This window comes from Malaclemys terrapin, chromosome 8 (assembly GCF_027887155.1).
Source record: "Malaclemys terrapin pileata isolate rMalTer1 chromosome 8, rMalTer1.hap1, whole genome shotgun sequence".
Lineage (NCBI taxonomy): Eukaryota > Metazoa > Chordata > Testudines > Emydidae > Malaclemys > Malaclemys terrapin.
This window is the reverse complement of record NC_071512.1, coordinates 2821782-2833944: the sequence shown is the minus strand read 5'-3', so window position 1 is coordinate 2833944 and position 12163 is coordinate 2821782. Positions and strand designations below refer to the sequence as shown.

General features: G+C 49.8%; 1 protein-coding gene across 1 annotated transcript in view; it reads right to left on the bottom strand.

Moving 5' to 3' along the window:
• The window catches only part of CLINT1 (clathrin interactor 1), a 78925-nt gene extending 68726 nt beyond the window's left edge, over window positions 1–10199 (bottom strand). Inside the window, exon 1 of the mRNA XM_054037206.1 lies at window positions 9986–10199. Coding sequence (XP_053893181.1) covers window positions 9986–10026 — 41 coding nt within the window. The 5' untranslated portion in view covers window positions 10027–10199. The remainder of the gene's footprint in view (window positions 1–9985) is intronic.
• Window positions 10200–12163: the final 1964 nt, after the last annotated feature.

The window sequence follows — 12163 nt, the reverse complement described above, 5'->3', positions numbered from 1 at the left end:
TCAGAATTCAAGATCTTCCTCACCCCTTTAATTAATTTGTATGTCCAAGTATCTCCAAAACACAAGCAGAGTAGTGACCAATCTTCTGTACTACTAACTCATACATCTAAACTGTAATCCAAATGAAGACAGACAGTCTGAAAACTTTTGGATCATCCCGTGCTCATTACATTCATATTTTTCAGTGCGACACCTATTTTGTCTAGGCATTCCTGGTTTTAGAGATTCCAAACCTCTTTTTTCAAGATTACTTTCTCCTTATAGGAGAATGTTAATTTTTAAATTGCTAAAGTATCAGATTGTCTAACATTTTGTACTATTATCAATTCATTTCTTACTCCAGAAGCCCTGGGCATTCAGGAGATAACAGAAGCTTGGAGCAGTAAAATAATGAAATGCTGCAGAAAGTGAACCCCCCGGCTATAAAGTCAACAGACTGAGATCTGATTGTTGCTTGTCACAATAGGTCCAAGGTTAAGTAGGATGGAGGGAAAAAGTTATCAATGTGCGCTAAAAGCCTGTGATGGGAGCTTCTTAGACAATACAGGCGAGTCTCATCTTACGCGGGGGTTCCGTTCCGCAGTTAGCGCGTAAAGTGAAAACCGCGTATAGTCAAAATTACATTGAGTTGAATGGCGGGCGGAATTGCCCGAACTACAAGTACAGTATTAAAATTGTTATTTTTCTCTTTTTTGTTTTGTTTTTTGCCGACCACGTAAAGCTGAAATCGCGCATGTTAAATGCGCGTAAGATGCGACAGACCTGTACACAAAGTTACAATGACATGTTATATTTATGCATCAGCTTTTATTCCCCCACAGGATCCCGAACTGTTTTTCAAACTATAGAAACACAAACACATAGGAATCGTGTCCACACTACTTTAAATGCAGGCACTTCAGGGGAAGAACACATTTGTTGTTTAAACAGGGCACAGCAACAATATGCAAATAATTCATTCAGGACAGTAAATTAAGAATACTGCATCCAACTGAAAGCAGAAGAGGGATTCGGGTAGTCAAAACATACGTACAATTACCGGTACCTAAATTAGAATTTAGCAAGGATATTAGAGCTAACATTTCCATTCCTTTGAAAAGTACCAAGGGATTTTAAGAACATAAGAACGGCCATACTGGGTCAGACCAAAGGTCCACGTAGCCCAGTAGCCTGTCTTCTGACAGGGGCCAATGCCAGGTGCCCCAGAGGGAATGAACAGAACAGGTAATGATCACGTGATCCATCCCGTGTCGCCCATTCCCAGCTTCTGGCACACAGAGGCTAGGAACACCATCTCTGCCCATCCTGGCTAACAGCCATTGATGGACCGATCCTTCATGAACTTATCTAGTTCTTTTTTGAACCCTGTTATAGTCTTGGTTTCACAACATCCTCTGGCAAAGAGTTCCACAGGTTGACTGTGCGTTGTGTGAAGAAATACTTCCTGTTTGTTTTAAACCTGCTGCTATTAATTTCATTTGGTGACCTCTAGTTTTTGTGTTAGTTTAGTAACAGGGGTGGGTTTTTTTTGACTGTGTCTTGTTTTAAACTTTCCTTTATAAGCTTCTTTGGAAAAACCTTTTATAGAATACGAAGCATTGCACACAACAAAACTGAAAAAAGGAAACTGCAAGATACATAATAATTACAAAATATTCAGTTCCCATAGTTAAAACGTGCCAACATCAAGGTCTGAAATGTATGTTTCACCCAAGAGACTAAGGCCAGGTTCCCACTACAAACTTTTGTCATGGGTGTGATGAGGTGTGACTTGATTGTGCTTTTGATGGCATAGGTGATTTTACTTGCAGGGGCTGGGCTTAAATAAACAAAGCCAACAAAAGCACAGATTTCCTGGTATCAGCTGCCTCAACACTAGGATTGGACAGTATAACAGCACAGCTATACTGGCAAAGCACTACTAAAGTAGACCTTGACCTAAGTTTCTGACGGCACAGCACTCCATAACATTCTGCCAGGGCACTGGTTCAGCAGTGACTCAGAGGGGAGGGTGGGACCTGAATCACCAAGATTACATCATGCAACACCCTAGATTTTTCTTGGGCAGGAAGAAGAGAGCTCTGCCATTTAAATACTGACCAGAATCAATCCTGTTTTGTGGTAGGACAGAGAACAAGATGACAGCTCAATGCAGTAGGGCTGCAGTCAAAGAGTTTATTGTTTTGTTTAACATATTACCTAGTTTTTAAAAAAATAAACTAACTTCCAAATGACAAACTCACAGAATCAAAGGTTTCATCTGTTCCAATGTTAATTTACTTACAAGTTAATAACTAAAAATGGCAATTTATTCCAAAAAAGATGAGAAAATTCAAGTCAGAGGCCTGCAAGCAGTATTAAGCTCTGCAGACAGACAGTTCCTCATACTAATACCACACATTTGAGCAATACAGATTGTAATATTTAGTAGCCTATGTTTTAAATTACTTCTGAACATCTGTGAAAAATATGCTAATTAGAGACAGTGGGGATCAAATTAAAGGTACAAAATCCCCTCCATATATAGCAACAAACCTACATTATCCATTTGGTTTAGGCCCCAAACTATTTTCAACTGGCCAGTAAAGACATGGCATGAAATTATTGTTCATGTACAACTCCTCAATAAACCCATAAATTTTACAAGAAAAAAGTGTGAAGCCTATTAAAAGGTTATATTAATAGCTAAAAATACTCAGGTCACACAGTGGAAACTGGAATAGTGTCTTCCCAAAACTTAAAGGGATATGATCAGGTAGTTAAAATAAAAATTTTTATTAAACACAATCTCACAAAACTTCAGTTAAAATAGAAATATTTTCATGAAACTGAAGTAATCAAGAGAAAATTTGTTTGGATGTAAATATTCCTCTCTAGGGTTTGGTTTGCAACCACCACCGCCTGGGTCCCAACCTGCAATTTGTTATGCATGGGTCCCCGCACCAACATGGAGCCAAGTGAATGGGGTTCTGTGTGGGCACAAGGGTCTACCCACATTAACAAACTGCAGAATCAATGCCTTGGAATGGAAACTCTTTGAGGACAGGACCAAGATTTTGTTATATGTATGAACAGTGCCTCGCATAATGGGAAGTTGACCCCGTTTTGGACATCTAGGTACTACTGCAAAGTGATGCTAGTGCAGGTAAATCAAAAGAGAAACTAAATTGTCTAGTTTTACATCTAAACTGAGGGAAGCATATAAAGTAAACACCTTAAAAATGTTAATTATAAACTTGGATCTTTATTTACCCTTTTCATAATCTAAAGAACTATTCTGTCATCTCTTGTCATGCCCAGTCTATTCTCAGATTATAAACTCTATGGGGCAGAGAATGTGTTTTATACCTCTTCTGGAATTCATCTAGCACACTCAGATGTTAATAAAAAAATAAAAAAATAAGTAGTAATAGTAGTAACTTAAAAACAAATGATTACTAACTCCACAATGTCTTTTTTAGAGAATGAGAGCCTAGAAAGTCTAGAAGTGGTTCTCCAATTTGACATCTGATATGACTGATCAAACAGAGCTCTAAGCCAGCAAAATCCAAAGTGAAGGACACAGGTCATCGTGGTGTAGATCACAACCCAAAGAATAGAAATAAATGATTGAACGGAAGCCTTCTTTCGTTATCAAGATATTTCCAACATAAACCTTTTGTATGAATTTATAACTGATCAGCAAGTTACAATAGTAAGTAGGCCAAAATCAGCTTTACGTAGAACCAAAGTCTAGGAGACAAAATAAGCAAAAACCTTCAAATTAAAGTTTTCAGAATTGTGTTTTCAAGTTACTTGCACAAATTTCAAGCCACTTCCTTAATTAAATCCCATTCTCCCTCTTCAAAGGGAGAAAGTGTTACTCTTGTTAAAATTCAACACTGTAGAAAGAGAGGATTTTTTGAATGACTGATTTTTAATAATTAAACAGAGTGGAGAAGCTACTATAATTGTCGAAGCCAGTGGATATGGCACTAGACATGAATAAGGAGACTGAGTTCTATTCCCAGCTCTTTCATTAAATATCTCAGCTTCCTTCTCCATCTAAAGGAGGATAATGATACTTATCCTTCTTTGTAAAGTACTTGAAGATCTATGGATGTAAAACACTACAAGACATTTATGAAAAGGGCTTATTCTAGGCCTGTACAGCACCTAGCACAATGGAACCCTGATCATGGCTGAGGCTTTTGGGTGCTACTGCAACAATAATGCTTTCAAGTTAAAAGTAATTTGCAAAAGAAAAGCTTCCTCACATGGGTAATCACTAAAACCGAAAAGTATTTTAAAATAATTTATTTTTCACCTTTTGAACTATTTCTGCATTTCACTAAGGCTGAAAAAGTTTCACTTTCTGAGATTCATTTGGCACAATGTTGCATTGTTAGGGTTTAAAAGAAATACTGAAAATTAAATGAAACTTTCAGTTTTTAAATTTAAAGAAAGTCTATATTCATGTTTAGTAAAGTGTGTTATGTATATTTGTTTATAACAAAACCTATGCAAACAAAAACTAATCTGTGTCTGAACTCCCTGACAATGTCCTTTTAAAACCTGGAATTCAAGATTGGCACAGGAACACTAGAAACTGAAGGCTGACAAAACCAGACATACCACTTTTTCTATCTATTAAAACTAGTGTCCGCCTTTGACAAGAGGCAATTTCTGTCATAAAAAGGAGACTCAGCAGAGAAGAGGTAAACAACTTCCTCAGAAAAAGTCTTACACCCGGCATTCTTAAAATGTCAACTTTGTTTCCTGTCCTAGAAAAGTCTCAGTTGTGTACTGAGTTAGGGTGCACCAGGAAGCAAAATGAATACTTAACCAGTGTTAACAAGAAGCCGGCTCTTCAGCTGGCTGTTTCTAAAGCAGGATGGTTAAAAACTGTTCCGACAAACTAGAGTAACTAAAGATTAAATCAAATAGAGTCTCATGTTTTGAAAGCAGATTCTTAACTTTTAAGATCAGAAGTGACTATTAGATCATGTCGTCCAGGGATAGGCAACCTACGGCACGCAAGCTGATTTTCAGTGGCACTCACACTGCCTGGGTCCTGGCCACTGGTCGGGGGGGGGGGGGGGGGGGGGGGGGGGGGGGGGGAGGAGGAGAGGGGCAGGCTCTGCATTTTAATGTAATTTTAAATGAAGCTTCTTAAACATTTTAAAAACCGTATTTACTTTACATACAACAATAGTTTAGTTCTATATTACAGACTTATAGAAAGAGACCTTCTACAAATGTTAAAATGTATTACTGGCATGCAAAACCTTAAATTACAGTGAATAAATGAAGACTCAGCACACCACTTCTGAAAGGTTGCCGACCCCTGATGTAGTCAAACCTCCTGTATAGCACAGGCTATAGAATTTCATCCAGTTACTCCTGTACTGAAGCTGATCGCTCATGCAAAGTTGCAACAAGTTTACCATTAAATAAAAACTGCATTCTCTGATGCAGACACATTTTGGGTGAAATTCTCAGTCTTTTCTCCACCACAAAAAATAAGGAATGGCAGAGAAACACACTAAGTGATAACTCATGTCGAGCTACATTCTTCAAAATGAGACAAAGGTGATGGTCATGTTGATAGTAACCAAGGCAGCCATGCCAGTGACAGAATTTCTCATGTGCAGCGTCTAACTATGCAAATAGCTGAGTCTACATGTTAGGTTGCCCTAAGGCAGCTTACGTCAACCTAATTCTGTAAGTATCTACACCAACGTAACTCACCCACTACATTGACTTAATAATTCCACCCCCAGAAGAGACGTAGCACTTCGGTCAATGTAATCAGATCGACACAACATCAGTGTATACACTGCATTGCTTACACTGACTGTTGCTACCTTTCAGAAGCCATCCCACAATGCCCATACTGACAGTTAAATCACTGCAAGCGCTCCTTGTGAGGACACGACACAAGGAGCATAGTGTGGACATGAAAACTAATTTAACTACTGTGGTGGCTGTATGTCGATCTAACTTAAACCAGCTTCATTTTGTAGTTAGGGGTGGCCATGACAGGATGGATGGAGGAGGGCGGATGAGGCTGTGAGAGGAGCAGCAGCCATGATGGGATGGATGGGGGGCGGGGGCAGATGAGGCTGTGAGAGGGGAACCAGCCATGACGGGATGGATGGGGGGGGGGGGGGCAGATGAGGCTGTGAGAGGGGAACCAGCCATGACGGGATGGATGGGAGGGGGGCAGATGAGGCTGTGAGGGGGGCACCAGCCATGACGGGATGGATGGGAGGGGGGCAGATGAGGCTGTGAGGAGGCACCAGCCATGACGGAACGGATGGGAGGGGGGCAGATGAGGCTGTGAGGGGGGCACCAGCCATGACGGGATGGATGAAGGGGGCAGATGAGGCTGTGAGGAGGCAGTAGCCATGATGGGATGTGGGGGGGGGCAGATGAGGCTGTGAGGGGGCAGCAGCCATGACGGGATGGATGGGGTGGGGGAGCAGATGAGGCTGTGAGGGGGCACCAGCCATGACGGGATGGAGGGGGGGGCAGATGAGGCTGTGAGGGGGCAGTAGCCATGACGGGATGGGGTGGGGGGGGGCAGATGAGGCTGTGAGGGGGCAGTAGCCATGACGGGATGGATGGGGGGGGGGAGCAGATGAGGCTGTGAGGGGGCACCAGCCATGACAGGATGGATGGGGGGGGGGGGGGGGCAGATGAGGCTGTGAGGGGGCAGCAGCCATGACAGGATGGATGTGGTGGGGGGGGCAGATGAGGCAGTGAGGGGGCAGTAGCCATGACGGGGTGGGGGGGGCAGATGAGGCTGTGAGGGGGCAGTAGCCATGACAGGATGGATGGGGGGGGCAGATGAGGCTGTGAGGGGGCACCAGCCATGACGGGGTGGGGGGGCAGATGAGGCTGTGAGGGGGCACCAGCCATGACGGGATAGATGGGGGGGGCAGATGAGGCTGTGAGGGGGCAGTAGCCATGAAGGGATGGATGGGAGTGGGGGGACAGATGAGGTTGTGAGGGGGCACCAGCCATGACGGGATGGATGGGGGGGGGGGACAGATGAGGCTGTGAGGGGGCACCAGCCATGACGGGATGGATGGGGGGGGGGAAGCAGATGAGGCTGTGAGGGGGGAACCAGCCATGACGGGATGGATGGGGGGGGCAGATGAGGCTGTGAGGGGGCACCAGCCATGACGGGATAGATGGGGGGAGCAGATGAGGCTGTGAGGGGGCACCAGCCATGACGGGATGGATGGGGGTGGAGGGAAGCAGATGAGGCTGTGAGGGGGCACCAGCCATGACGGGATGGATGGGGGGGGCAGATGAGGCTGTGAGGGGGCACCAGCCATGAAGGGATGGATGGGGGGGGGCAGATGAGGTTGTGAGGGGGCACCAGCCATGAAGGGATGGATGGGGGGGGGGCAGATGAGGTTGTGAGGGGGAACCAGCCATGACGGGATGGATGGGGGGGCAGATGAGGCTGTGAGGGGACACCAGCCATGACGGGATGGATGGATGGGGGGGGGCAGATGAGGCTGTGAGGGGACACCAGCCATGACGGGATGGATGGGGGGGCAGATGAGGCTGTGAGGAGGCACCAGCCATGACGGGATAGATGGGGGGGGGGGGCAGATGAGGCTGTGAGGAGGCACCAGCCATGACGGGATAGATGGGGGGGGGGGCAGATGAGGCTGTGAGGGGACACCAGCCATGACGGGATGGATGGGGGGGGGCAGATGAGGCTGTGAGGAGGCACCAGCCATGACGGGATAGATGGGGGGGGGGGCAGATGAGGCTGTGAGGAGGCACCAGCCATGACGGGATGGATGGGGGGGGGGGGGCAGATGAGGCTGTGAGGAGGCACCAGCCATGACGGGATAGATGGGGGGGGGGGCAGATGAGGCTGTGAGGAGGCACCAGCCATGACGGGATGGATGGATGGGGGGGGGCAGATGAGGCTGTGAGGGGACACCAGCCATGACGGGATGGATGGGGGTGGGGGGCAGAGGAGGCTGTGAGGGGGCAGCAGCCATGACGGGATAGATGGGGGGGGGCAGATGAGGCTGTGAGGAGGCACCAGCCATGACGGGATGGATGGATGGGGGGGGGGCAGATGAGGCTGTGAGGGGACACCAGCCATGACGGGATGGATGGGGGGGGGGCAGATGAGGCTGTGAGGGGGCACCAGCCATGACGGGATGGGGGGGGGGGGGCAGATGAGGCTGTGAGGGGACACCAGCCATGACGGGATGGATGGATGGGGGGGGGGGCAGATGAGGCTGTGAGGGGGCACCAGCCATGACGGGATGGATGGGGGGGGGGCAGATGAGGCTGTGAGGGGGCACCAGCCATGACGGGATGGATGGGGGGGCAGAGGAGGCTGTGAGGGGGCACCAGCCATGACGGGATGGATGGGGGGGGGTGGCAGATGAGGCTGTGAGGGGGCACCAGCCATGACGGGATGGATGGGGGGGGGGGCAGATGAGGCTGTGAGGGGGGAACCAGCCATGACGGGATGGATGGGGGTGGGGGGCAGAGGAGGCTGTGAGGGGACACCAGCCATGACGGGATGGATGGGGGTGGGGGGCAGAGGAGGCTGTGAGGGGGCACCAGCCATGACGGGATGGATGGGGGGGGGTGGCAGATGAGGCTGTGAGGGGGCACCAGCCATGACGGGATGGATGGGGGGGGGGGCAGATGAGGCTGTGAGGGGGGAACCAGCCATGACGGGATGGATGGGGGTGGGGGGCAGAGGAGGCTGTGAGGGGGCAGTAGCCATGACGGGATGGATGGATGGGGGGGCAGAGGAGGCTGTGAGGGGGCACCAGCCATGACGGGATGGATGGGGGGGGCAGATGAGGCTGTGAGGGGGCACCAGCCATGACGGGATGGATGGGGGGGCAGATGAGGCTGTGAGGGGGCAGTAGCCATGACGGGATGGATGGGGGTGGGGGGCAGATGAGGCTGTGAGGGGGAACCAGCCATGACGGGATGGATGGGGGGGCAGATGAGGCTGTGAGGGGACACCAGCCATGACGGGATGGATGGGGGGGCAGATGAGGCTGTGAGGGGACACCAGCCATGACGGGATGGATGGGGGGGGGGGGCAGATGAGGCTGTGAGGAGGCACCAGCCATGACGGGATAGATGGGGGGGGGGGGGGCAGATGAGGCTGTGAGGGGACACCAGCCATGACGGGATGGATGGGGGGGCAGATGAGGCTGTGAGGGGACACCAGCCATGACGGGATGGATGGGGGGGGGGGGGGGACAGATGAGGCTGTGAGGGGGCACCAGCCATGACGGGATGGATGGGGGGGGGAAGCAGATGAGGCTGTGAGGGGGGAACCAGCCATGACGGGATGGATGGGGGGGGCAGATGAGGCTGTGAGGGGGCACCAGCCATGACGGGATGGATGGGGGTGGGGGGGGCAGATGAGGCTGTGAGGGGACACCAGCCATGACGGGATGGATGGGGGGGCAGATGAGGCTGTGAGGGGGCAGTAGCCATGACGGGATGGATGGATGGGGGGGGGCAGATGAGGCTGTGAGGGGGCAGTAGCCATGACGGGATGGATGGATGGGGGGGGGCAGATGAGGCTGTGAGGGGGCAGTAGCCATGACGGGATGGATGGGGGGGGGGGGGACAGATGAGGCTGTGAGGGGGCAGCAGCCATGACGGGATGGATGGGGGTGGGGGGGGCAGATGAGGCTGTGAGGGGGCAGCAGCCATGACGGGATATAGCGGGGGGGGGTAGCTAAGACGGGACATACGGGGATAGGGAGGTAGAAGAGGGAGTCACGAGGTATGGGGTCAGAAGCCATAACGGGGGAGCCCGCTGAAGGGGGCGTGAGGGCAGCACGAGGAGACAGCTTGGCGGGGGGGGCGGGGGGGGCTCCCGCCAGCTCAACAGGGGGCGGGGCAGCGGCCATGTTGGAGGGCAGGAAGGGCCTAGTGGGGGGTGAGCGCGCGGCCGCAGGCCCGGACCCCGACACCCCATAATACTCACGCCTTGTCCACCAGCTCCCGCACTTTCCACATATTGAGCATGGCGGCGCTGGCGCAGAGCGCTCCCCGGCCTAGGTCCCCTCCTGCTCCTCCGCCGCCCGGAGCCCCGCTCGCCGCTCCCCGGGCCCCCGCCGCCGAGGCACCGCCAGGCCAGACCCGCCTCGGCTCGCCGCCTCCTCACCCCGCAGCTCAACGGCACCTACGGACGCGGCGCGGCCCAGCCTCCGGAAGCCGACGCCACAGGCCCGCAAGGCCTGCTGGGACGTGTAGTCCACTGCCAGGCGGGGGCGCGGAGACCGCCGCGCTCGGCCTTAGCCCTCGCAAAGCATGCTGGGGGAGGTAGGCCGCTTTGCCCCGCGACGCTTGCTGGGAGTTGTAGTCCTCGTGAGGTAATCGGAAGAACTTCGGGCGTTCCTCGCAAGGTATTCTGGGAAGGGTAGCCTGTCTTCTTGGGAGATGTAGTTTCCCTCAGAGGCAGGCGCTGGGGCCCCCTCAGAGCACACCGCTCTCCCCAATGGCCCCAGAGTCCCCAGACCGGGGTGTCCCGTCTCCCTCCCCACGGGGCCAGGCAGGCGCGTGGATGTAGGGTGACCAGACAGCAAGTGTGAAAAATCAGGACAGGGGGTCGGGGGTAATAGGAGCCTATATAAGAAAAAGACCCAAAAATCGGAACTGTCCCTATAAAATCAGGACATCTGGTCACCCTATGTGGATGAGGCTTGGCACAGTTCGATTTGTAATATGGTTTGGGAAATAATGTTCACAGGTAATATCGAGGTGTTTTTCAACGTTTTAAAAAATTTATTTTTATCTATTTATTTTTTAACAGTTGTGGGAAATTAACGGGGGGAGGGGGAGAGACAATAATTATTTAATGAAAACTTCACAAAGCCCCAAAACTGTTATGAGCCAAATCAGCTGGGAGGAAGAATTTAATCAGAAAATAAAATGTGATTGATACGGAGATGCTCAGAAAAACACCATCAAAGAAGAAGATGGTGCAGGTTAAAAAAACACAACCACCAACAACCTGGTGTAGAGGGGAAAGGAAAGCAGCTGTACAAATTATATCTATATTTTTCAGTTGGAAGGGTGGGTAAAGATGACAAGAGTCAAGCCCCATTGTCCTAGGTGCTCAACACACATAAATTAACATTGTCCCTGCCCCAAGAGTGCTTGCAATCTAAGTCAAGTTGCAACAAGTGATTGTAAATCTGGGGTGGAGATGACAAGATCATGAGGTTCCATAGGCTGATGATGTGCACTACTTGATGGCTCATTTAACGGTACAACAGGTTTTTAGGGCAGGAAGGGAAACAAAATACCCTATTTTACTGGTTTCAGAGTAGCAGCCGTGTTAGTCTGTATTCGCAAAAAGAACAGGAGTACTTGTGGCACCTTAGAGACTAACAAATTTATTAGAGCATAAGCTTTCGTGGGCTATTTTACTGAATATCCACCAACATTTGAAAGTGAATAAATGGGGATTTTGGAGACAAAATAAAATGGAGACACAGCTTTGAATAACAAGGACATACAGCGAAGCAGGAGGACATTTTTGGAGGAATGACATGGGAAAATAAATATCTTCAATATTCTGGTCTGACTGTTTGCAGTAGGGACTATTGGCTAGTGTGCAGTTGTTCTAATTAATTACCAGAGCAGTCAAACTTAAAATGTTTATAACAGTCTGAAAGTTTTTTGAAATGATGAGCACCTGCACCATTCATTAACGTCATTTGGCACGGAGGGTGCTCAGGATCTTTGAAAATCAAGTTGTAGTTGTATTAAGATAGGAACTGAAAAATACCGAGGAACTCCAAATTAGTAGGCCCTTTTGAAAATGTTGGGTTACGGTCAGACCACAAACCACTGTTATACATCAGATGAGCCACCAGTTAGTCTGCCGCCCCGTCTCATGCTCTAGTTACAACATGGCCTTTTCCTTTCATCCTACTTATGTGTATTTAATAGATTCTCCTGAAACACCTGCATGGATTAATTTCTTTTTTTTAGAGCAGAGGTAGGCAAACTATAGCCCGTGGGCCCATCCTGCCCGGCCCTTGAGCTCCCAGCCGGGGATGCTAGCCCCCGGCCCTCCCCTACTGTCCCCCCACCCCCGCAGCCTCAGCTCACCGTGCCGCCAGCACTCTGGGCAGCGGGGCTGCGAGCGCCTGCC